Here is a 27,130-nt window from a genome sequence, read left to right as displayed (position 1 = left end):
ACCAGCATGCTGGGATTGAGCCTTCGTTTTTCCAATTTTGTGCAAGGGTCATTCTTGCTGCTGATAATAGATGGGTAATGAGCTTGGCTGTCGTTGCTGACATTGCATATTTCCCTTCTATAGGGGCTCCTAAGAGAATTGTCTTTGGCGATCTCGGCAGTTCAACCCCTGAAATGTCTTTTATGTAGCTTAGTATTTCCTTCCAGTAGGCAACTGCTTTAGGGCATGTCCACCACATATGGAATAGGTCTCCCTTCTCACCGCAGTTCCTCCAGCAGTTTGGTGAATATGACTTTTTGTGAATGTGGTTCGGGACATATACCATCTGAGGCATAGTTTGTACGCAGATTCCTTTATTGTGGTGCATCTGGAGGTGCTGAGTGCTCAAGCCCATATTTGGTACCATTCCTCCTCCGTTAGTGACTCTTGCATGTCTCTTTCCCAGTTCATTTTGTATGCGAGTGTCATGCCTCACTCAACCTCTTTTGGCAACAAGAATCCGTTTGCTGTTAGAACGGCAGCAAAACCATTCTATACAAGGTGGAGGCTCTTTAACAAGCTCCTCACAAATAAGTGTTGAAGCATAGGATCGGTACTGCCTCTGTCACGTTACCTATGCACGTGGATTGATACTGCTCCTGTCACGTGTTCTATGCTCGTATTTAGATGCTTTCTTCAAAGCGTTCGGTGTTTCTGATTGTTGAAAATGGCACTTTCCTGATTGCAGTGCGTTACAGCTTTTCCTTCGTTACCCTGTTTGGCTCATATTTCGAGTCAGGTCCCTGCAGTGTTTGCCGCAGTCAAGTGTACCTTCAGCGGCGCTCCTGAAAGACGTCCTTCCGCGGAACGCCTTCTCCCGTTGCTGCCTCCATTTCTTAACTGCAGCGCTTTCGAGAAGGCGTCCAATCACAAACCTCTTCGCCGCATTCAGCGTCTCATGGCGGCATTCCTGTGAGGACGTTCCACAGAGGAAACTCCTGTCCAGCTGCATTTCCAAGAAGGGGTCTTTCTGCTATTCCCCCTGGTTCAACTCAGCGTTCCCGTTCCATATTGGGGCATTTCACGAAGCGCATCCTGGAAGCTGGCGAGCTCACAGAAGCGCTAAGGAGTTACCTGATTTCCACATTCCAGGTGATAGATTCCTTTTGCAGCATTGGGAACCATCTTTCCGTTTCATTACAGTTCAAAACCTTGTGGTGTTCATGTACCCAGAGGGTAGTTTTCGTTATCCCAAGGGTGAATTGAAACCTGCTTCCCGGAGTACAGAAAGGACTGTCTATTGAACACTTTCCAGTGGTGATAATTAACTACTTAGTCTATCTCCGGATAAGAACCTTTCCATTTGATATAAATGGAGGTGTCCAAGACATGTGGGATTAACCTTGGTGCACAGGACTAAAGGACGCTTTCCATAGTGCACCTACCCGACTCTAGTGCGACCCTCGTGCCGTTCGGGATAGTCCCTTATTAACCTCCCTTTTCCTTATTCGTTTGTTCTATTGGTGGATTAACTGGATATCGTTTCTTTTGGAACTTCTTCAAACCAAGGTTAGTGGGGGATAACTAACTAGTGGGATTCATAAGTTTAAAGTCAGTAGACGTTATTTACCTTGTTGTTTCTGTCACACAGATTGGAGAGTGTTCATTATTGCACTTTCAATTGATTCCTCGCCCTGGCTGTATGTTACAACGGTCAGTGGGTGTAATCGATGGAAAGGGTCTTTCCTTGAGGATTCATCACTGAAGTTAGAAAGAAGACGACGACAGGAGACTGTGTCCTTTTTCATCGGTATCCTTTACTGTAATTCCTATAGCCATAGGTCGGCATGTCAGTGAGATTGTCGGTTGGTTGGTTGTTGGAGAGCAGTTTGCAGAGTCTGGAGACCCCCTTCGCCGTGTTGCCTTCCTGAAGCGACAGTTCTAGGTCTGATGGGTTTCTCTCGTGCCCGCCTTCACTATTGGGTGGGTAATCCAGTGCCTTATTTGTGCGTATCTATAGCGTTCATTTTCTCCTATATTGAATATCAGCTGGCAATCTGTGGTGAGCACATGTCTTTCAGTTGCGTAGTTTCTGCCCCTGACCAACCCGCCCAATATCCTCGCTGAAGACCCGGCGTGAAATCTGGGTTGTACATCAGTGGCGTATATGGTCCCAATCCACTCGGAATGCGTTTCTTTTTCCAGGCTTTATCCCAAGTTACCAGTGACCATTTTGTCATTTCCAGTAAGGCTTCTTTGTTTCAGTTTTCTTTTCTCAAGCTCAGAAGGGCTATTAGGGGAGCCGATGAAGCGGTTTGTTCGATTCTACACCATCCTTTATGGTCCTCTGGTTTTACCCACCTCAACATTGGTGCGAACTGTGCCGCCAAAATGTATCTGTCCATTTCTGGAACTCCCAGGCCGCCCAGGGGAGGGGAGCGCATTAGGATCCGTTTCTGGATCCTGGGTTTCTTATTATGCCTTTATAAGTTTGAATACCGCGTTTTGCAACTCTTGGATTTTAGCAGGCGGTATTGGCACTGGCAGGGAGCTTATTACAAGAGGAGACTGGGGAAAATGGTCATTTTGACCGCTGTGATGCGGGCGAACCAGGACAGCTCTTGAGAGTCCCACCTGCGCATATCTTCCTGTAGTTGTTTCCACAGCGGGATTGTTTGTCTGATATAGCTTGTGTGGTTCTCTAGCAAGGTGGAAGTATTCCAGTTTTCTTTCCACCCAGCTCATCGGAAATGTCCTCTCCAATGTCTCGATATCTTCTCTCCTTGCTGTTATGTTCATAGCTTTTGATTTGGGGAAGTTTATGGAGAACCCCGAGACATGTCTAAATTCCTCCAGCTGGGCCATAGCTCTGGGCATTGTATTTGTTGGGACTCCCATGAAGAGCATGACGTCATCCGCATACAGGGCTATTTTGTGGGTTTCCTGACCTATTGTAACTCCCTTGATACTGACATCCTGGCGGATCTGCATTGCACATGGTTCCATTGCGAAGGTCAGAGGGGAGAGAGGACAGCCCTGTTGTGTGCCCCTTCCGATCTCCACGAATTCTGTACCCTGTCCATTGATCCTGAAGCTTGTCGATGGATGTTGGTAATTGGCAAGCACCATTTTCGTAAATTCTGGACCACAACCAAAGCGCTCTAAGATCAGTCTCGGATAGCCCCAGTCCATGCTGTCGAAGGCCCGGGTGGCGTCCAGAGCTGCTACTGCAAATGACTGTTGTGTACGTCGCCCAGCGTGTCTGACGTCTACTGCCCTTCTGACGTTGTCTTGTGTGTGCCGATCAGTGATGAACCCTGCTTGGTCATCATGTATTATGCTTGGTAGAATTTCCATTAAGCGGGTTGCTATAATTTTCCTATAGATTTTTGCAACGGTGTTCAGCAACGCTATAGGCCGATAGCTCGCACAGTTGTTGGGATCTTTGCCTTGCTTTAGGGGTAGTATAGTTGTAGACTTCCCCATATCCTGCGTGACTTTTCTCTCTTCTCTGATTGTATTGAATAGTTTTGTCAACGGACCTAGCAATTGTGTGCGGAATGTCTTCTAACAGCCATTGCCAACGCCGTCTGGGCCAGGAGTGTTATTTGCTGATAGTGCTGTGATAGCGTCGCTGATCTCTTGAGCCGTAATTGGATTCCCAAGCTTGGTTCTGTCTTTCTCTGCAATTTGAGGCAGCTGGAGAGTATTGATATAGGTGAGTTGGCGTTCTGGGGTATCGGGTAATATTATCCCCATATATATGGTCACCGTAAATATCGCTGGGAAAAGGTTGTGGCGATATTATATGGGTGACCATATATATGGGGACAAGGGCAAACAAAAAAAGTTTGGGGGTTGCGTGGGTATCCCCCGCATGTTCCATGCAATAATGTCGCCAAGGCGAGATTTTTGTGGTGACATTATTACATGGAACCGTTCGGGGTCTAGATTTTCACTATTTAATAGTTCCATATGAAATAGTTTCATTATTTCTTTTTTGTCGGGCTCTGCTGTGTGGGGTTTCCCATAGGAGTCATTTAGCTGCACTATGTAATTCCGGGTTTTTTGCTTTCTCAGTTTCGCTGCCAGAAATCGATTAGCCTTGCCCCTATGAATATAGTAGGATTGTTTTGCCTTCCCTGGGCAATCCCGTCCGCCGTGTGATTCTCAGTTGAGCTCTGATTTTCCTTCGTGCTCCAGGATTTCCTCGAGCCCCGAGCTTTGTGTTGGGCTTCTGCAGCTTTCGCCTCTTTTTCTAGTTGGTTTGTCACCAATGCTCTTTCACGGTAATATGCCGCTGCTTGTGACATGAATTCTCCCCTGATCACTGACTTTCCTGCGTCCCATATTACCCCCCAGGCCGTTTTCCCGTTTTCGTTTTTTTTTTAGTAGTTGATGGTGGTCTCCATATGGGCCCTTGATGCTATGTCCTTTAGGAGGATTTCGTTTAATCTCAAGGGTGGTTTTTGCTCTGTTCCCTTCAACCCCCCAATCCACACCCACCATCACTGGTGCGTGGTCTGAGTGATATTCCACACCTATTTCTACTTCCGTTATTTGCGTAACTAATGATTTGGATACTAAGACCATGTCTATCCTGGAGTATCCGAGGTGGACAGCTGAGTAGTGGGTGTACTCTCTCCGGTCTCCATGGAAGAATCGCCAGGTTTCAATTACTCCTAATTCTCTGTAGAATCGGCCCAGAGCTTGTCTGTTTTTCTGGTCTGTAGTGGGGGGGGGGGGGGGGGGGAAGTGTCTTGTCCAGCATCGGGTCCATAATGCAGTTGAAAGTCCTCACCTGCTATCAGTTGGCCCTTGCACCAGCTGCCCAGTTTGCCCAGCAAATCCGTTATGAACACATCTTGGACCTGTTTGGGGCGTAGATTGTTATGATGTACTATTTCCCTTTAATCAGCCCTTTAAGCCACAAGTACCTGCCCTCTTTGTCTTTGCGAGTTTGTAGTTTTTTGAAGTCTAGGGCCCTCCCAATTAGTATAGCTACTCCCCTTTTTTTTCTCTCCGCTTGAAGCAAAACATTGTTGTGGAAAGTTCTGATTGGTCATTCGCTTCTCGTCTTCAGGGAGGAGGTGTGTCTCCTGTAGGAGCCCGATCGCCGTCTGCATTGTTTTCAGCCTGTCTTGTATCGCCCGTCATTTTATTGATGAGTTGAAGCCCTCTACGTTCAGATGTAACCCTTGACTCAGCCATTTTGGTATGGGAGAGGTTGCGTTGTTACGAGCTGGGATTGAGGTGTACCTGTGCCTTTCACGTTTACTTTTAGGTACCCTAGGTCTCGAGCTTGTTCTGTCGATGTGGCTCTTGATTCCCCTTGCTCTTCCAGCCGCCCTCCAGCTCTTACCTCTCACCTCCCACCTTCTAGATGTGCTGTTCTTTCTCCTCCGTGTAGGTTTTGTATGTTTCGATGTATTGTAGTCCTCTATCATTGTTCTACTGTTGTACATTCTCCGTTAGCTGCTTCCCCGGGCGTTCTTCCGTATCTTGTTGTTCCTGGCTCTGTTGCAGGGCCTTGGGCTGCTCTGTTTTCTTTGATTTACACTTGTTCTCAATTGACCATTCCCACGGTTTACCCGCAGTGTCTGGGGGATTAGGACGGACGTGATTGGGCATTCGGACGCTCCTGGACTACTTCTAGCTGAAGGATTGCACAGCCCTCCTCACAAGTAGTAATCTTTTGCTGTTTGCCTTCCCATGTAAATGAGAGGCCGAAAGGGTGTGTCCATCTATATCGTATCTGCTTTGCTTGTAGTACTTTAGTAATTGGCTGCATCATTCTTCTCTTGCGGAGCGTGCTCATCGCTAGGTCTTGGTATAGTTGAATGTGAGAGCCATTGATCATGGGGTCATTGTGGAATCTTGCTGCTCTCAGTATTTCTTCTGACAGTAGGACGTTACTGCTATTAGAACATCTCTAGGGTCATTCCGTTTTTGGCCGACTGTGTATACGATTAAACCCAATTTGGTCTGGTTGTGTCCGGCAGCAGGCCACTGAAGCACAGTTGCATCGTGTCTTTAAGATCACGGTCCTGGATCGTTTCGGGTATGCCTTTGACCCTGATGTTGGACCTTCTTGAGCGGTTTTCAAGGTCTTCTGCCTGTAGTTCCAAGTTGGTTGTTGCGCTGGCCAGCTCTTCCAGGGGGACACTGTTCTGGTTAGATTCTTCTGCCACGTTTGAGAAGCCATTTTCGACTATCTTTTCTGCTTCCCAGGTCTGTCATTTCTCTGCTTACTTCCTGGGGGGAAGATTTCAATTCCTCCTTAATCTGCTCCAGCTGGTTGTGGAACGAGTTTGAGTCTGGCTTCCATCCCCTTCAGACAGCTCAGGAGTTCCTCTTTATCTGACGTCATTGTGATTGGTGATGTTTCCACTGTATTGGTAGGTTGTCCCACCGGTGGGGGGGGGGTCAATAACTCTGCTCGTCGACTCTGACCCCAGCACTTTTCAATTTGGCCCACTTGAGTTTTGGCCTGGGTTCTTGGTTTTGACTGACCAGTCCTTCCCCTAACCCCTGGCATCAGAGCTGCTCCTTTGGGAGCAGACTACGCTACTCTGAAGCCGAGAAGATGACTCCTTGACCAGAGTGTATGCTTCCTTCACTGCTTAGAGCTCATAGGTCTGTAACGTGCTTCTTGGTTGTACTTGTGGTCTTTTGTTGCCTTCTCTGGATCGTTGGAGTGCCTTGAGGTTGCGTTTGTTTACGGATCTTGTGGTGGCTTCGGAGGAGTATTATGACCCGTGCCTACCGTACGTCAACTTACTGTGCGTGTCTGTTACGTGGCAGGGTTCCAGGTTTATCACAATACTAAGCCTGTGAAGGTATCAGAGCGTGTATTTGACCCAGCTCACCCACCTCATGTATAGACCACAATCCTTTATAGGGAGCTTCCCTCCGTCCGTGCGTACAGACCGCTCGCACGGTAGACAACGGAGGTGGGGGAGCCCTCGCACTGGAACACTCCCCAGGGTCGGATTGTGCTGTTGCTGCCAATTTCCTGCTGGTCGCGTGGGTAGAAGGGTCTTGCAGGTATTTCTGGGCATCTGCGCCAAGTGACGACTGCTCTATTAGGAGCAATCGGCCTGTCTGACCCAGTTCCAACTGCTGTGGGTCTGAGATTCGGAGTGCCGGCACTGGATTAGAGGCACAGTTTTGGTGATTTTATGTGGATGTGTGGCTGCACCGCAACGGCTGCCAAAACGCAGCCAAACACTCGCAGAGCGCGTCTTACCTATTGTCCATGGTGTTGCGTTGCCGCTGAAGTTCACCCCCACGGAACCCCCACTGTCCGCTAGCGCTCGGCGGATCCGCCCAGAGCGCCAGCAGTTAGGCAGAGGAAGGGGGGGAGGGGAGACTCTCCTGGCCTCCGATGTGGGTTAGGGACCAGGGCCTGTTGCGCTCAAAGTTCTTCTTTCGGTTCAGCGTATCTCCAGGAGGTAGATGGGCTTTGCTCCCGTGCCGACCCAAATTCTTTCCGTTTCTGATGAGGAAATAGTATGGTGTCGTAGGTACCAGAGGTTCCGGGGTCTGTCGCGAGATGCTCCTTTGGCCTGTTCTGTGTGGCTTTGCTGCAGTGTGATTATGTGGCTGATCAAGAGTTCAGGAGGAGTCGGGGCCTAAAACGTGGTGCAAGTCCGTGGCTTCAATGGGGGAGGACTGCGCTCCCCTTTGTCTCTCCTCTGCCCCGCCCCCGAGTTCTGTTGCAGCCTTGTGGACCTGATTGACTTCTTCCCAGTGCCTCTCCCCTTGTCTACTGCTGGATCCTCTGTGCTGCAGTAGCCTGCTGCCGTCGTCCTCCCACTTAGAAGGGGAAGGGCACCTGTCGTTCTTCTGCGTGGTGGGTGAGGCTGATGGTAGTGGCCAGCAATTGGGGTGGCCCACGGTCGTTCAGAGTGCATAGGTGGTTGTCCAGGTTTGTTGGAGGACCGCCCCGCCGGCACCCGCTGTGCTGGGGGCCAACCTCGCACTTCTTGCCCTGCGGCAGTACAGCTGAAGTTTTGCTGACTCCCGTCCCGGATTCTCTCACCATATGCTGCCTCAGGAGTCACTTGGAGGCTCGTGATCTGTGGTCACAATTCTCCCGCATAGAGGGGCGCCCGATGTCGGGTCCTCTATTTTGCACTGTGCAGACCCAACCGCTGCCACGTTGTGGGAAAGGGACTGGCTGCCCTCCAGTCCTGGGGGGGAGGGGTTGGAAAGGCTGCTACTGTCTATCAACAGTGTTTCAGTCCTCGGCCACCAGCTCCAACAATGCCGTCAAGCCGGGTTCCGAGATGGTGCCTACTGCATCGGCAGCATGCACCCAAACATCGGATCTGTACCGGACGTTAACCCATAGAGTACGTAGAGGGCAGCATATAAAACATTGGCGGTCAAAGCTGCCTCCGCTGCGACCCCGTCCACTCCTGGACGCAGCTTCCCTCTGGATTGGGGAGCAGCTGTCACCGCACTCTCACCATTTCCTCGCCACCTGGTCGAGGTTAGGGGATGCCGTCCACACCTCCGCCGCGTTAATAAGTCTGGGGAATGCTGGCGGGGCGTGATTGGTGCTTCTGGGTACCGGAATGTTCATTGATGTCCAAGCGCACCTCCTTGCCTCTACGCCGCAGGTACCCGTGTGCCGCAGCTCGTTGCCTTCATCCTTACATGGGGGTTGGGGGGGGTGGGGTGGGGGCAGCTTAACCAGTTCCGCTCTGGCGGTCCCGTTCCCATCAAGCTGCCACGTCAGCCCTATTCGCTAGCCCGCTCCTTATCGTAATTGGGGCTGTGGGTGAAGTTGGGGCCCGGGTTGCCCTGCAGCCTCATTGCTTCCGTGTGCCCTTGAGTGAACGGCACCCCGCACCCCTCCTCCAGCGGGGGAAGCCCGGTGATCCCTCTCCACACTCCGGCCGGTTGTACGGTTGTCCACACTGCCGTTTTAAAACTTCCATGCTTTCCTCCAGGGCTATAGTATTGCTTGGACTCATCTTCATTTGTCACTTCCTGCCAGGACTGGTGTTTGGCATCATACCATACCGAACTTCAGCTGCTCATTCATGTAGTCTTGCGCTTCTCAACATTCTGTTCCATTTGTGTTTTTTTTTTTTTTTTTTTTTTACCTGCAGTAGTGAGGTTACATATGAGACTCATTTAGGTAATGGTGTTTAAACCTTCAATTGCATGACGTTCTCCTTTTCTGGCACTTATGTTTGTCAATTGAGACTGTTAGGAAAGATTTCATATGTGCATGTAGTTTTTCCCTCCATGTGTCAATCCCCAAACCTTTTTGCTGCTGTTTAGACACCACTGACTGAGCCAGAGAAGCACAGCCTTCAGCTGTACTCCTCTGGGATTTCGCTCACTTTTTCATGGGGAAACTGACATGCCCTTAAGACAGTCAGTACTGGGAGACTTTGTTTCCCTTAGTCCTATTCTCATGTTGCAACTTTTGTGCAACATGTAGCAAGTGTGCAATGTATCCTACCATACAGCACACTTGGGTGTATAGTCATTTCCAAAGGACCTAGATACTCTCGCTGGACTTTTTATGAACTGTGCAGATGTGTCATGGACTAGACTCGTGGCAGCAATCGTTTTGCATTATTTTTAACCCTTTCCTGCCAGGTTAACCGCGTTTGGCACGAATAGGTGGCCTGGCTCCAAAATGGCCATGCCACGAGGTTCTTTGTCCTGTCCTTTGGCCATCTTGCCCCTTCACCTTCCCCAGGTCGAGTCGACCCGGGCCAGTCCTTATTTGGCCATGCATTTTCCGGCGAATCCCAATGCTTTTGTGGGCTTCTGCATGCCTTGTGTGTGCGCCTCCAGGATGTGGGCTGGGATGTCTAGTCCCAATACACATCCTGGGTGCCAGAGAGTCTGGAGTGTCCTGAATGCCTGAGACCACGTATGGAGTGAGTGTTTGTGAGCATATCTCCCATTGGGTCCTTTCCATTTTGGCGCAAAGGGAACTTTGGATAAAAGGAGGCTAGAAACACCACTGCCAGGTCGATCTCCTGAGTTCTCAATGACAAAGGATAGGATCCAAGTATCCTGGAACTACGAAGCTGAGTCGAAGTACCTCTGGTGACCCGCTGGAAGGTTTGGCACCCTGAGCCCGCTGTCGTCCCGTGGGACCCCTCTGCATCTGGTCGTCCTAGAAGGTCTGTGAAGACGCTTCGACCCTTTGGAATAGTGGGACCAACTATTCTCGGCACCTTCACCAAAACCTGCAAGTAAGCTTTCTCTGAAGTGTCCCTGGGCAACTTCCTTTACAAGTCAGCTGCATTTGTTACCCTCTTGCCCCTGAAGCCTGCTGCAGTGAAACTGGGGCGACCTGGAGCGGAGAAATCGCCACTGTCCCGTTTGGGAGTCATCGCTAGATCTCTGGAACTAAAAGGTGCCGAGACATCCTTTTTGCCGCCATCGAACCTGCAACCGAATTTGGGTCTCCTTGCCTCAGGGACCGGTGAGTAATCTTTACCTCAACCGGTGGCCCCTAGTGCCAGAGCCCAACTTTATGCATGAGTGGCCTCTGGGGGGCCCCTCTCCTGTCCTCTGCTATTGCAAAATAGCGACTTAATCCCGAACTGCCTCAAGTGGAGGTCCTTCTTGAATAGTGGGAACTTATTCTTCATCACCTTATCCACCTTCCCGAGCTGTTAGAGACCCCTGTTGGAACAACCGCGTGCGTTAATATAACACCTGTCTGAAGTAATTTGTACATGTCCTTGCTCGGTGTGCTCATTGAGGTCCTTCAGTCACCCTCACCCCTCCTGAGACTTGGTTTTGACCGCCTGCCATAGCTACCCTGATTGGTCTGGCTTGTCCAGAGGTTACCCTGTTCCAAGAAACTAGGTTGGCCTTCTGAGCCTCTGCCCCTCCTGGCCAGAGTTCAGAAATCCTTCTTAACAAGAGCCTAGGGTCAGTCTAGAATCCTTTTCCTGCAGCTGACCTAATCTTTCATCATGAATTTGTATGTTTTTTTTTTTTTTTTTTTTTTTTAGTTCTATATATGCCAAAGCGCTTTGCAAAAGTTACAGAACAAGGGTTCAAATCAAGTGAGTCCGTAGCGCACATAGATCATTGGGACAACAGGTGGTCTTTAGAGTATGAAAATGAAGGTAGGGCAAACAAAGATGGAGTGCGTTCCAGAGCCTGGGGGCAATACTAGGGAAAGAGTGGAAGTAAGATTGAGCACAGGGAAGACTGGTTACAGAAAGATGAAGGGACTGAAAGAGCAAGAATAGTAAGGGATGAGGTCAGACTGGTAGGGAGGAACCATGCCATGCAGGCACTTTAATACCTGACAGAGGAAATTGAAGAGCAAGCGTGATTTAACGAGAATCAACGTATTGATATTGGGGAAGAAGAAAGTCATGAGAAGAGAGAAAAGAATGAGCGTATAGAGGAATTGAAGATGGAGCAAATCTGATCTAGATGAGTAGCGGATAGACCAAGTAGTAGACTGGAGCAATAAAATGGGTGAGAAAAGTTAACAGGAGAAACTAGGCTTTTAACAGCAGGAAAGGAAGGGGTGTGCTTTTCAAATATTGAAAAGTGAAATCGACAGGACTGAGCAATAGTAGTAATGATGGGGAGAAAACATTGAAGATTACGCAACGATTCCAGACAGAAGGAGCATTTGAGAGAAACTAAGGGAATAATAAATGGGTGGAAGCGGAGGAATGGGGAGCTCAAACCTGTTTTAGAATGATTGAGGTGAAGATGGTGGTCGGGTATACAAGATAGGATGGCTGACACAAGTAAATGGTGAGTGGATAGAAGGGGAGCTGCGAATCCTCCGCATAAAAGTGGAGAGACCAAAAGATGAGCTAAGGACCCAGCACTGAACCCTGAGCACATCGAATTGTAGTGGAAGTACTGATGAGGAGTGGCCAACCCAAGAGACGGAGTAGGTACCTTGGTCGAGTAGGAACCCAACCAATGAATTACCAAACCCCTGAAACCAAGATGAGACAGAGTGAAGAAGATGAGAATGATATACCATATCAAAGCCTGTAGATCAGTCAAGGAGGGGAAAGATTGCATAGCATGCAGGAAGAAGTGCATCACAGACCGAAAGAGCAGTCTCCATAGAGTGAACTGGCAGAAGCCACATTGATAGAGAGGAATTGTTAAGGGGAACAAATACTTGAGAATAATACGCTGGAGGAGCTAGGAAAGAAAAGGGAGAAATGAGATGCCTGTAGTTGGAAGGGGTCAAGAAGTACATGAGAATAGGAAGGATGGTGGCTTTTTAAAATGAGGATGTAAAAGTGTATGATAACAAAGGAGAGTAAAGAGTATGTTAAGATGGTGGACAAGAGAGGATAAGCCTTGGAAATCGAAGTCTGAGGGCAGTGGTTTGAGCTCCAGCAAGCTAAAAACAGATGTTTTGCTGTTTTTATATTCCAGATGTATGCTACCAAATTCACCTCATCCCATGTACGACCTTTTGAAATCTCCCTGTTCTCCTTCTCTGGGTGTGTTTCGTTGCTCAGGCTTGTTTACCAACGTGTGTTGGTTTTGATTTCTTTCTCTCATCTTTGTTTTGGGGGGGGGGGGGCTGTTGATGATAAAATACTCTCTGGGTAAGGAACACATAGTTTGAGAAGCAGGCATGTCATCATTATTGCATTTATTGACCGTGCCCAAGTATCACAGCGCTGATAACTTGGTAAAAGGAGATAGGCAGGCACAGAAAAGTAAGTACAAAAACAGGCCGAAGAGAAGATGGATACAGTGGTCACTCATAATGGGCTAGTCTTTGTCGTAGAGCAACGTCTTAAGTCTTTCTGAAGATTGGGATAGGACGGTTCTAATTGGATGTGGTGGGGTCGGACATTGCAAAGGGTGGGGGGGCGATTGACAGTGAAAGTGGCTCCCCCTGCTCTTTTCCTGGTGAATCGTGGAATGTCTAGGGCCAGTGTGGCAGAGGAGCACAGGCTTTGAGGGGGTCTTATCTTTAAGAGATGTTGGTTGAGGAAGGCTGGTGCAACGTTGTGGATGCACCTGTGAGTTAAAGAAAGGATCTTCAATTTGATGCAGGCTTTGATTGGCAGCCAGTGTGCTTCCTGTCTGGCAAATGATGTGATTTGAGCGTTTTAAGCCCCAAACAGCTCGAAGGGCATTATTTTGTGTGTGTGTGTGTGTAATATATATTTTTTTATGGTACCTTAGAGAATGGTGTTAGACTAGTCTAATTTTCTGCCATTGAATGGCTCTGGCAGGGGTAACGCAGCGAACAGTGGGCAGAAATGTTCTACTGAGTTTGAGCTTGATGGTGTAAGCTGCAGAGAAAACAAAAGCCTTTAAATGTTTGTGCATAGTATACGCCCAGGGTTTTCACACGAGTCGAAACAGTGGTGGGGTTGCCATTTATAGAGAATGAGGTGAAAGTCTGGTCCAGGTCGAGTCTGTGAGGTGATCCTACAATGAGAAGCTACGTTTTTAAAGTCTTTCAGGCAAAGATGGTGTTCTGCCATCCAGGCCTGAAAGATGATGTTGATGTGGTTCATGTTGGAGTCAATGGGATGGTTCCCAATGAGTTTTGGCAAGACTGTCATCTGCAAAGTTTTTGTAGGGGATCCCAAGATGGTAAGTGGGCCAAACGGAGGTTTTGTGTACATATTGTACAGAGTGGGTGAAATGCAGGACCCTTGTGGAACACCCCAAGGGCTGAGGCCCAGCGGCATCTGAGCCGGAGAAGACCCTTGAGGATCGCTCACTGAGGAATGAATTGATCCAGTTGGTAGCTTTTCTGTGGAGATGTTACATTTAGTGGAAATGTGCTGGGACAAGATGTCGTGGTCGGCCAGATCAAAGGGACCAGAGAGGTCGAGGAAGCGGAGGATGGCGAGTTTTCCGGCGTCCAGAATAGCATCAAGCTGAATCTTGAGGTCTAGGTCAGCCTCCATATTGTGCCTGGGACTGAAGCCAGATTGGCGAGAGCCGAGGAGACTGCATTTTTTCCATGCAAGCTTGAAGTTGAATGTATGCAGTGCGGTCTAGAATTTTGAGGTGATACAGGACTGTGGTGATGGGGCTGTAGATGGTGGGGACGGGAGGGTTTCTTGAGTAGTGGGGTGATTCAGGCTTCCTTGAGAACTAGGGGGACATAGCTTGCGTCAAACAGGCATTTTATGAATTTGGAGATGTTGGGAGGCAAAGGTTATGCGCACATTTTGAGGATGGTGGGAGGGGCAGAGGTCACCCTTGCAGTTTGAGCTTTTAGGTTTTGAATGATGGAGGCTGTCCAGTGGAGCAACTTGGTGGCAGTTGAAAGGGAGCGGGAGGAGGGGTGATGGGTTGTGTAGGGGAGGAGGATGAGTTTTTCAGGGAGAATGGGTGATGCATCTTTTGCAAAAAGCAATGTTTTCTTAAGGGCAGTCTTGTTTCTCAGCATTGTAGTTTTGCTGGTTGGGGCCGCTTGGACAGTGGTGCACCACGTTTTGTCCTTTGGGAAGCTTGCAACTGGAGATGCAGGTGATTAGAGTTATTTGAAGATTTTAAAGAGTTCCTTGGTGTTAGAGCTGGCTGCCTTCATTTTAAAGTTGTATATGCAGGATGTGGTGGTAAAGATAACTGCATTGTAGGTTTTTGCCGCGGATAAGAACGTTTCTTTGAAAGTGATGGAGGGATCCTTCTTCCAGAGGTGGTGTTGGGCCGGTTTGTGTTTGCGTAAGGGATACCTTCTTTAGTAAACCAATTGTGAGTAAGGTTTCTTTTGGGGTGTAGTTTTGATTGGGGCTTCAAGGGTATGGAGTAGCAAAGTGTTGCAAGCGGCAAGGATGGTTTCAGGGTTGTTACTGTCAGGAAGTGTAGCGAGGTGGGAGGAGATAGTGGGTTGGAGCAACTCTAAAGTTTGCGAGTGTCTAGAGATGATGGGGGGGGGGGGCAATGGGGGAATCGGTGTCTTTGCCCGTGGCAGAGTTCTATGTAGGCTCTCATATACAATGCCTTTTGCTTGTCATTTCATTATTTGTGTGCAACCTTACTTCTGGAATGTCCTCCAGACTCGTGCAAAAACCTGGAACGATCTTAGTCTTTGTTTCATTGGGCTTATTTGAAATAATTCATCCTTTAAGAAGTCTGCCATCATTGCCTCTTTTTATATCCGTCATGCTGCTGTTGGTCATCCATTATCTCGCTTGTGGAATTTCTCTATTCTACTGATGGGGTGGCATGGGCTGGGTTTGGCCTTTGAGCAGTGTTGCTGATCAAATATTAGTGTGCAGTTTATTCCCCTCCCGCCCCCCACCAACCCGGGTTTTCTCGTCTCACTGCAGAATAGGGTCCGGCTGAGTACAATTCGCCTCTACATGGACAAGGCTTGGACCTTCAACCCCACTCGTGCCAATGCATGCAGTATAGAAGACGAATAACGCAACCAAGCATAATCTGTTGCCTACCCGAAGCTAATCAAATAACGTATTGGGGGGTATTGATCTTTCCTTGAAAGAATATGCAAGATATAAGTTAAACGATTGCTACATTTTACTGAACCCAGACTCATGTTGTCCATTTGTTCTATTAGGCTGGGAAGACATGAGTGAACATCCTAAAAAGAGGAAAAGGAAGACTTCCTATCCATCCCGTTATTCAGGTCGGTGTATGTTACATTTGTGGAGTCTTGAATAATTAAGATTTCATACAGTGATCCGTTCTGCCTAGTTTAGCCTCAGGTGGCATATTAATACAGGCTAGATGCCTCAGCTTGCTATCTTATGAATAAGTAAACGTGTTTCATCTGAGATTTGCTACTTGTGTTATCAAAAATGTATGGTGTTTAATGGCCATTTTATATGTATATCTTATATTTTTTTTTTAGGCTCTTCGGCCATTAATAGACATATAGAGAACAATGGTATATTCTTTGACCATTGTTACAGCGTCTGCTCTTCAATGCAAAATGATCCGAAAGCTTCTGAAAGTGACGGTAAGGGGTTTTATGGCATACAGACCGATTAATCGGATAGTGTAACAGTGAGTTTTAAAAAAAAAAAAGTATGTAACATTGCTTACTTTTATCGACCCAATTTGGATGCTTTTTCATTCCTTTCTAATTATTAAGCTCATGGTGTTTGTGCTGGCTTCAAGAGGAAATTGTGCCAGCTAAAGTAACAAAGGCACCCGGTTAAGAGAGCAGTGCTGTGTAGAGATGTTTGAGCCCTTGCTGACATCAAGTCGTCTTCCATATGGTCTGCCTTCAATAATGCATATAAAACATGATGGCAAACTGACATGTAATTCACTGTTACTACTCTTAAAAATTGTGCTTGGTTTTATTTGCACTGGAAAATTCTCCACTTGGATTACAGCATCTCCCATTGAGTTTGCACAGAATCTCAAAATGCACGTTTTTAATAGTGCGTGGCAGCAGTAATTACAGGGTTTTAAATTAATGGGACCTGGATCTGTTTAGCTCCTGCTTTTGTGTCCTAGAAGAGCCTGGCTAGCTTAACACCAACAGTCACCAGCAGCTACTTTTGTCTCCCCATGCCACCTGATGCAGAACAAAACGCACCTATGTGAATTTTACTCTGTATGTTTGGGACAATCTATAAACATACATTAGGACGTATATACAACATTTAAAGTATAATGCGTCATACATTATGGACCGTGATATGTGTGCATCTTATGTGGAAGTTAGCCGTTTGGACTATTTACTAGCTCCAGCTTCCCCAGTGGTAGTTCGCGGTCACTGTTTAATGCTGGGGACCCAGGAGCTGCTGTTTGCTCCTGCTTATCAAATCCTAATTCCGATCCCTGTAATCGGATGTTGATTAGTTTTGGTCATACTGTGCCCTGCTTAAACCCAATTTCAGAATTGGACGATGGATCGAGAGATGTATTTCATTCAGTGGATGTGGGAAATTGCCAGCTTAACTTGCTGCGTTCCCATTGCTGTCCCTCATAATACCATTTTGTATGTCATTGTGAATCCCTTCTCTTCCAATATGTATGTGCTCAGGGGCTTTGCAACAAGAACATGCTGAGTTTAAGTGGTTCTCACTTCTGCTGAATTTTAAGGATTTCGTTGCGTTAAATTTGTGCCTTTAGTCGTGGCCACTCTACATATTATTCCCATAGGTTTCCTAAATGGGTCCACTATCCAGGACCTATGACCGTAGCCACACGCAGCATTTGGTTCCTTAAAGTAACCCAGTAGCCATATCCTTCGGCCACACCATTACCCCCACCTCCTAAGTGCTCCCCTCCTTGTCATGCTCACCCCTCCCCTCTAGTGCATTTTACCTCTCTAGCCCGCTCCCATTCCCCAACACTCGTTTTTTTTGTGTGACGCACTTGCATTCCCGATCCAGTTTTCTATTATATCTGCGGTTATCCAGAGTTATAACCCATGTATGTGAAAAAGCCTCCTAAAAATGGCATTTCCACAATTTACCACGGTTACCTCGGATCAAACAACGAAATATGGAAGCTTTCATTTATGAAAGGCCTGCTGCAAAGCACCAAGGGAGATGCAGCTATAATTTTAGGGGAATAGAGCACCCCCGCTCCCGAAAACCGATGTCAAGGCTTTGTGCTCGACTTGTTCTGTACATGGTTCAATCCTGTCCAGCGGCTTTAGCTGTGCGCAGTGCAGACTTACTTTTCCTCTGTGGAAACGACTGGTAGTAGCCCTAAATAATTAGGCTTGTGGTTCTGCTTAGATCACATGCTGTGCATAGGCTGACATCTAGTGGTAGTTGCAGAGTATTACATGATTTGTTTTTGAAACTCAAAGGGGCGCTGACTGGGCATGCCAATAATACTATCCCTAGTGTGATGTCCATTGTACCCATAGCCCTTCACGCCTTAAGGTCCCTTGGATTGTTTTTATCCGCCGTCGTAGTCGGACGCTGGTTTGCAGAGTTCTTCAGGCTGATGCCTTTTGATTAGAAAAAGATCATCATTGACATTCTTACTATTTCGCTAACCAACCATGGCCGCCGCAAGATATTCTGCAGCGGAGTTCGACAGAAGGAGCAGTCATCGATGACCGAAGAATCAATTTGACGGACACTGACCGCGGCCTACACAGGCCTCGGCCCATCACAGTAGGGAGTGTGGGGGAGGCCATCCTTTTTTTCTCCTTTTAGAGAATGCCCAATCTCCCCCCTCCCGAACTCCACATTTCTTTGCCGTGCTGCCATTTCCACTAATCGTGGAAAATATAAGTTTTGCCTGTCCTGTAATAGAATAGACCCCTGGGTAGAGACACGGTGTGTAACCACTGTCTCGCACGGGATCGCCCCAAAAAAGAACTGCAAATCTTGCAAGCTCTTTCGACCTAAAACGTGAAAGGACTGCAGAAAAAATGCTGGACCGCACCAAGCAGGCCGAGGCCTCCATTGAGGTGGAGGGAGATTCCAGTGATGGCAGCCTTGGGGTAAGTGACGCAGACGGCGAACAGGATTCGACACTCTCGCGTGCGAGCCCCCGACTCCATTAAGCAGGCTGGCGGTCCTGTTACGGAGACTACACCCGGCGACTCAAGCTCGCACCCTTCACGCCACACCAAGCAAACAACCCATGGTCGACCTCGCTATCGACCGCTGATGGCCACGCGGTGTCAAAGGAAAGGTCCTCAAACATTCCTGTCCTATGGGCCCTTGCGTTTGCCGCATGATCACAGGCTTCTGAAACAGAGCCACAGGTATGTTTCTGGCACCGCACATAAAACGGACACACTTTTGTGCACCAAAAGTCATGGGTCGAATTGCGCTTAGACGACCCCTTCCACTACCTAGAAAATGAGAACTCAAACACGTCCCGGGGCCTCTTTTAAAATCCAAGACTTAGAAATCCACAACAAATGTGACGCTGCTACTGTCTGAGCCCTCTGCTTGCAAAGATAGTCGCTGTTCTAAATCGAAGGACACCTGTACACCCTCAGACACACTTTCAGGGTCCATGTATCACAAGGAGCCTACACCCTTACAGTACACTCCAACTTCAGTATTTCCAAGGTCATATGATTGGACCTCAGAGTTTCGGTAGGGTCATGAGAAAGATGTCCTCTTCTGTAGACTTTATGGACCGCCACCCTGCAGAACTGTTTAGCCTTCAGACCCCATCTCAAACAGTGGTAGCTAGGGATGAACCTGCAGCCAAGAAGGCACGGCTGGACAGTCTTCAGCCCAGCACATCCACCCAGAGCCAGGCTACCCCTCTGCTCCCCTCTCCTCTAAGGACTTATATTGTGTAGACATCTCGGGTTCACTTGATCCTGGTTCTCAAGCAGTATGGTCAGGACCAGGGTGACCAAGACCAGTATTTTGACGTCTGTCATCCGGTCACCAGTCCATCAAGATCAACCAGTGGCTGACTCCCTAGTTGACAACCAGCTCCAATACTATGAGGTGCTTCTCAAGGCCGCAGAACATTTCCACATAGCCACCCAGGAGGCCGAAGTTGATCAGGACTTTGTGGAGGACATTCTTGGAGACAAGAAGTCCGCAACACAATTCATCTCCCTCCTGCAATGTTTTCAGAGACTCCTTCAACCCTCCTACCGTCAAACCTTACTCGAGCAGTCAATCCCTGCATCGAGAAGGTGTTAAGACCGACCCCTACTGACCCTCTATACATCTTGGGGCTGCTCAAACCAGACTCCCTGGTGGGTACCACAACTAGGAAAATGGCAGGCATGCCTTTAGCCTCTCCAGAGGCTTCACCAGATAAAGTAAGAAGATCTACACTTTCGGCAGCAGTGGCTTCCTTGGCTGCCTATCGGACTGGTATAGCCAACAATACTACCCTTTTGGCTAGCTACAGTTGTCCTAAGTGGGATAATCTGCTACTACAAATTGAGACCGTTCCAGAGCACCTAAAATCTCAGCTGCTAAAGACTATAACCAAAGGCAGACTGGTAGCCAACTGAATCCTAAAAAAAACCTGGATGCCGTGGACAACACAGGCTGGATCATAGCTGAAGGCACGCTCATTAAGCATCATGCCTGGATTAGGCAATCTGGTTTTAAACTTCAAATGGAGGCCATGTTACTCAACGTACCTATTGAACCCAATTCTCTGTTTGGCAAAGCGGTTGAGGATGCCCTAAAATCTTTGGCATCTGTGCAGAGAGGGTATTGTGCAGAGAGGGTATTCCGACACGAAGGTTTTGTGGGTACGTCCCTCGATGCTCCTCAACACTGTGCCGAAGGGGAGCACCTTCAATTGGTAGTGTTGAACTGGATTCTCACACTCAGGCAGGAAGACAAAGGACAGTGTAGTTTTGGACTCCTCCCTTCGCTTCCTGCCTTCAGATGCTCTGGAGCCTGGGTGGGGAGTCCACAAGACTCCTGCCAAAGATTAAAAATCACACAAAGGAATTTCCTACCCTGGATGTTGGGGGAAGGAACAAGAAAGGACAAACGCTCAAATGGCGAAAAAAGAAGACTGGGGGTTGGGGGAGGGGGTAATTTTGGTAAATTTAACACCCATGGGTACCTTTACCGGGGCTGTGCAAACAGCCTGAGGTAAAGCTGCACCAAAATAATAAAGGTTCACTGCCACCAGCCATTAAAGGAATAGTTAACTAAAAAATTGTATTGGCTCAAAAGATGGGCCATGATCAAAAATAAATAAATAAAAAATATTTAAAGTTCTTATGTACTCTTTTGAGCAAATGAGGCTCAAATTCACATATTCAAGCACTAGGAGGCATCCATTTTGTGAAATGGATGAGCCTCCTGCGCTTGTTAATCTCTGCACTTGCGCCACCAATGAAGCAAAAGCCAGCCAGCTGTAATAAACAGAACCAACAGGTGACTTTTGCTTCATTGTTGCCGGAGAGCAGAGATTAAGTGCTTTAAATTTCATTCTTTTTATCAAAGCACTAAAATAAATGCTGCGGTTTGCTTTCTAACTTGGAAAGAAATCCACAGCATTTACAAATACAACATTGTATTTCTGACTGCGGCGGCTTCAGCTTTGTCTCCTGGGCTACCCTGACCCAGGGGAGCCCAGGAGACTCAAAGCGAAAGCTGCAGCGGTCAGAAATCTAACGTTGTTGTATTTATGATTTCCGCGGTTTTCCAACCACAGCAATCGAAAATACAACAACGTTGTATTTAAAATTGCTACTACGCCTTTGCTTTTTGCCTTACATTTACGTTTTCTGTGCTTCCCTGTGCTTGGGGAGCACTGAAAACGTAAAATGAAAGTGAAGGCGGCCTCCTCCATGTACAGCTCTGCTCTGGCTGCAGTAAGCAAAAGCTTCCAGTATGGGGATTTTGCTGCTTTAGTGCCGCCAGTGCAGAGCTTAATTTGAGCTGAGGAGGCTGCCTGAAATGACACAATGGATGCTCCCATGTAAACGCTTTGAGCCTCGTTTGTTCAAAACATTACATAGGAACTTTCTTTAAACATGTGTAATGGAAGTGCTGATCCCCTGCTCACCTCTAACTTCCGCCCTATCTCACTTCTCCCTTTCCCCTCTAAATTTCTTGAGCGCCTTGCCTACTCGCAGCTCTCAACCTTTGTCACTAATCTCTCTCCTTCCCCCCCTCTCAATCTGGATTTTGCCCCAACACACTCCTGAAACTGCCCTCACTTACATCCTTAACTCCCTCCTCTCTGCCCTACACTCCTAAGCAATCCTCTGTCCTTATTCTTCTTAATCTCTCGGCTGCATTCGACACGGTCGATCACCCCCTTCTACTCAACACTCTCTCCTTTGGTTTCAAAGGCTCTGTACTCAACTGGCTATCCTCTTACCTCTCCTCCCGCTCTTTTACTTTTTCCCTGGGGAGGCCACTCCTCTCCCTCCCACCCTCTTGAATACAGAGTTCCCCAAGGCTCGGTGCTTGGTCCTTTCCTATTCTCACTCTACACCTCCCTCCTTGCCCCTGTGATCTCCTCTTTTGGCATCTCACCATTTCTATGCCGAGGACACGCAGCGCTTTCTTTCCTTCTCTTCTGAACTCCACCTTAAACTTTCCTTCTGTCTTACTGCTATTAAAAACTAGATGGCTTCTCGCTTTCTTTCCCTTAACTCTGACAAAACTGGAGTCGTTTTCTTCCCTTCCAACTCCCTTCCTCCTCCCTCTCCTCCCCCTTTCATTCATTTTCCTCCCTCTAATCTTACTTTTTCCCCCCATGCTCGTAACCTAGCCTTTCATTTCGACTCTTCTCTCACCATATCTCACTCACCTCTCGTGCCTGTCGCTACCACCTCTACAATATTCACAAAGTTCGCCCCTCCCTTACTTTCCATGCTACTAAACTCTTAATCTCCTCCCTTATCTTTTCTCGCCTCTTCTACTGCTCCTCCTTACTTTTTGGTCTTCCCACTTCACATCTTCCCCCCCCCCCCTCAAATCAATCTATCGCTCTGCCATCCGTATCCTCTCCCCCCGAGACTCCATCTCTGCTCCCTATCCTCCATTGGCTGGCTCCTCTTTCACTCTCCTTAAATTTCACTTCCTCTGTCTGGTCTTCAAATCTCTCCACGATCTTGCTTCCCCTTATGTCTCTTCCCTTCTCTCTTTCTACACTCCCTCTCACCCCCTTCGTTCCGCTGACCACTTCCTCCTCACTGTTCCTCCCTCCCCTTGTGCTGCTTCCCCGTTTCCGCTCCTTCAAATCCTGGCCCCCCTCCACTGGAACTCCTTACCTCTTTCCGCTCTACTCCTACTTTTTCCTCTTTGCGCACGTCCCTTAAATCTCTCCTTCTCCTTTCCCCGCCATGACACCCCCTCCTCTCACTCCCCCTTTTCCTTCTTCCCCCCTTAGCCTCTCCCACACTTTCCCCCACCCATCCTCACCCCCTTCCTTTCTCTCCTCCTACCCTCCCTCCCTCTTCCACCTAGCCCTCCCCCTCCTCTTCCCTTCCCCCTCTGTCTAATTGCTCTACATACTGTTTTTTGGTGGGTGACTGATTGATGATTGTAATTTGCTTCTGTTACTGTTTTTTGTTATGTTAAATGTACCCTGTTGTTGTAAATGTATTGCCCATCTTTTCGGATGATAACATTTGAGTGAACTATTCCTTTAAAGGTAAGTTTGTCCTTGTACCTTAAATGTTATATTTAAAATGAGAAAGGAGATGCTCAGCATCTCCCCATCACTCCACATAAGGTGGAGGTGCTGGTCTTACCTAATACAATGTAAAAGGGATCCAATCCTTTCTACCCTTGGGAACGGTAGTTGGTTAGCCAGAGAAAGTTAAAAGGGGAGCCCCTAGGGCAACCTTGCACCAATAGGCACTTATTGCCAAAAAGTTGTCTAAGAGGATAACTTTTAAAAGACACTTTATGGGTGTCAGACTCTCCATAGTAATAGATTCTGTGCATGTGGAAAAAGGTTCCCACTCGGGTATAAGGAAATATAATCCACTAGCAAAAGCAAACATTTCTGTGGTTGACACAGGTCAGGAAGATGTATTATGGCAATGAAAACAGGCCCACGCCATACAGGCTGAGGTGTCCATTGATGTCCGAACAACGCAGCACATAATAAAGCTGAAGACCACATGGGCTCTTCCGAATCCCTAGTGCAAATCCCTGCCTCCCCATAAACGGGCCGGTGGTCTTGTGATGCAGACAACACTCTGCGACAAAGGCACATATTCGCATCGCACCAACTACACAACCCCTAGCCGTACGTCGACATCGGCTGACAAACATGGCCACGCAGTCTCTCAGGAAAGTGGTGTCCTCTGGGCCCTCCTACTGGATGACTACAAATGTGTTCCTTTTGCGTGCTTAAAAACAACTGCCGAAACTGATGCATGTCCGTGGTATGTCGAAACCTGCATTTAATACTCATTTCAAAGACCGTTCTAAAGCCTGCTCTTTTAAAAATGAGCTGCTCTTTACATGCCCTTTAACATCACATCGAAAGGCACACACTATACAATTTCCAGGGAAAGGATCCCACAGATCCTTTCAGTTTCAAAATGTCCCTAGCTCATGCCAGTGAACTAGAGACCAGTTTTGAATGAACCATGAAAATGTCATGCTTCGTTGATTGCACCCAGACCAATTTACCAACCCACAGGGGGGTGGGAAGGTTGCACTCAATAAACCCCCCTGACACTATTTTTATTAATGCATGACATTGTGTGGTTTGTTTAAAACATTATCATGTTACAGTATCTAGTACAATATCCTCCCCTAAACCATATTCGCAAGATGACCAACTTACTCAGTATTTGTTAGGGAGAGTTGTCAGAAATGTGCTAATTCCCTCCACCTTAGAAACCCTCAGCAACTTTGCTGAATTTTGAGGACTTCATTTGTTTTACCTGGAGATCCCGACTCCTCCCCCCCCCCCCTCATGTATTTTAATGTGATTTCTGAGCTTTGTGTTTCTTTTGGTTATGGAGCCTGACGAACTCCATAGGCATCATATTTTACATTGTCACGCAGCACCTTCAGTGCAGTGGCACAGGGAAGTCTTTCAGATTTCCCAAATGTTTAAATACCTTCTCTGGGATACACTGGTTCCCAGAGCAGTAAAGTGAAATTTACTTTACTTACATTAGTAACTTTCTACACCCAGCACACACCATCTTAGAATAGGGTTCTGGATGGGGTTACCTAGGCTAGTATCCCTTTTTGTCTAGCTTCTCATGAAACATTTTTATGTTAGCCTTTTCTCACTGAATGGCTGGTGGCAGTAGTTTTGTTTTAACTACCGCGGTGTGCATTTACTGCGGGTTGCGTTCGCAGCTGCAGTAAAGCACCAAAGGGTGTAATTTTTGTCAAAATGGCACTGGTCTTTTTTTCGCCATTTCTTTGTGGAAAGGTCTTTCTTGAGATTTACTCTGCACACCAAACCAGGTTTGGTCCCATTGTTCGCTTTACCTTTGGCGGGATTCACAAGTGAAACCCGCCTCTGGCTCCAGGTTGTCTGGGGTAGGCAGGAAGTGAGGGAGCTGCCCAAAACTCCCTGTGCTTGGTCTCCTAGGAGACCCAAATGCACTCTGTAGTGATTGGCTGGCTGGCTGTCCGGCAAGGACAGCCACCCTTCTGGGTGAGTGACAGCTAGACTGGAATGAATGGGAGAGCACTGAATAAAAGGCGAGGCTTTTGGCTTGGAAGGTAGTCTACCACTGGATGAAGGAGCCGCAGAGAACTTGAAGAGGACGCCTGCTGCAACTCCTGGACCGTTGGTTTGTCCGGTGAAGTCCTGCTGCTGTGCTCAAACTCCAAATGTGTTTGTATCGACCGAAGCCCCTGCAAGGACGACTTCTCCCTTTGAGTTGGTGGGACCAATCCACTCCAAAGTAAGCAACCTGGACATCCATCTTGGAACTGCTTGCATTTCCAGAGTTGCTGCTGGAAACCGTATAGCCAGGGAGAGGAACACCAGATTGTGTGCGTTGCTTTTAAGCTGGCCTAGAGCTTCAGGAAGATCCACCGGACTCCAAGGAAGCGGGACTGACCGAGCCTGCGCCCCCTCAACAGAGCACAGGACCCCAGAAGCAAGGAAAGTCCATCTCAACAGGCAGAAACCGCTGTGTTGCTATTTACCGTAGATGCAAGGAGCTGAAACACTAAATAGCCACTGATTTGAAGATTGCCGGTTGCGAGTGGTGACCGTCCCATTGCAGTGCAGGAGTCCCCAGAAGTCCTCCCTCTTGTCCCCACGACTGAGACCCAGGAACAGTGAGATCTGTAGAGCTGCACAGGAACAGAAGTCATCTGCTGCACTTTTTCTTCAATTCAAAGATACTGTACAAAGTCTGAGAGAACTTGCATCCTTGATGTAGATATGCTTGCATCCTCTACTCACATCAACTTGTGGCCCTACATTTGAATCTTCTTTTCTTCAAAGAGGACGTTTCTAATACCAATCGTGCTTCATCGTGCTTCATCCTATATAAGACTTTTGCCCATTGACTTTGGCCTAGCCTGTAATACTAAATCCCTCTGCTGTAGGGAACCAAAAGTATTTGCCTGCCTAAGAATATTTGTGGTCTCTTGTTGTTCTAATAACCTTTTACCAGTTTATAACGGTATTCTGAATGCAAACAGTAATATATTAATGTCCCCAGCACCCTAGCTATTGAAGTCACCTGGGGGTGTAGGTTGTGTATGTGGGACATCCCAAAATGGTCTTTACTGATTTTTTAATTAAGAGTGCACAGTATTGAAGTGTATTTGTGTTACTATTATATTGCCCCCCTCTGAAGAAGGCTTATTCTAAATGACAAATACATTATTCTAGAAACCTTGAGTGTAAGTGTTTTTGAATACTTGTCACTGTAAATCTGTGTAAACATCCCTACTGCTCACATTGACACCTCTTGAGATGAGCCTGGCTGCTGCTTAACGCACTACCAAAACTGTATAGTACAAGCTGTGACCAAAGGTAGAAGAAACCCAACCTTTGGTATAAGTTGTTTGTAGTGTTCCCAGAGGGTACTGCATACAAACTTTGCCTAACGGTGTTCTGATGACCCAAACGTTTACATCTTGCCATCACGCGAAGACCAGGACCAGCCCATTGCTGATTCCCCTATACAAAACCAGCTGCAGTATAATTACCTACAAGATACAGATTTTGTGATGAATGTTTTAGGTGACAAAGGTTTAATACAATCTATCACATTCGGTACAAAGACTCATTCAGCCCTCTTTACCCGACTCCATCTTTAACTAGAGCCGTAAACGCTAGAATCGAAAACATTTAAGCCTGCCCCTACAGATCCCTCTTAAGTACAACCCCGGCTAGCATGTGCAGGGGCGCCCCTGAGAAAGAAAGCAAAAAACGGTATACCCTACATCAGCAGTGTACTAAACTAGCATTGCAAACAATATCACCTATTTGGCAAGTTATACTTCGACCTGTGGAACACTGTCCTCCAATGACTTGATACAGTCCCTGGGCCTTTGAAATCCCAGATTCAGAAATCGGCATCTGGAGGCAAACCGGTTGCCAACTGCATTCTCAAAACCAATTTACATGCCGCAGACGACGCTGGCTGCATTATTTATTTTTTGCGACATTTATACTAGAAACTCAGGCTACCTTGCTAAATGCCCATTGAGCCCGAAGTTCTCTGCAGCAAAGCAGTTGACGCTCCTAAAATTGCAAAGGAACAGCATGAGACCCTAACAACTTTAGGTCAGGTATCCAATGAACCCTATATACAATGGGGGGGGAATGGTGGGTAGTTAACACACGCCGTTTC

The 27,130-nt window shown here is 47.5% G+C and overlaps 1 protein-coding gene across 2 annotated transcripts in view; it reads left to right on the top strand.

The window, feature by feature from the left end:
* ZNF639 (zinc finger protein 639) overlaps positions 1–27,130 on the top strand; it is a 101,734-nt gene that overhangs the window by 31,458 nt on the left and 43,146 nt on the right. For both annotated transcript variants that reach the window (XM_069618690.1, XM_069618689.1), the window contains 2 exons: positions 15,512–15,580; positions 15,806–15,913. In XM_069618690.1, the coding sequence (XP_069474791.1) occupies positions 15,523–15,580; positions 15,806–15,913 (166 nt within the window). In that variant the 5' untranslated portion in view covers positions 15,512–15,522. The remainder of the gene's footprint in view (positions 1–15,511; positions 15,581–15,805; positions 15,914–27,130) is intronic.

This window comes from Ambystoma mexicanum, chromosome 10 (genome assembly GCF_040938575.1).
Source record: "Ambystoma mexicanum isolate Mex_15411 chromosome 10, UKY_AmexF1_1, whole genome shotgun sequence".
Lineage (NCBI taxonomy): Eukaryota > Metazoa > Chordata > Amphibia > Caudata > Ambystomatidae > Ambystoma > Ambystoma mexicanum.
This window is presented reverse-complemented; position numbering and strand designations above follow the sequence as displayed.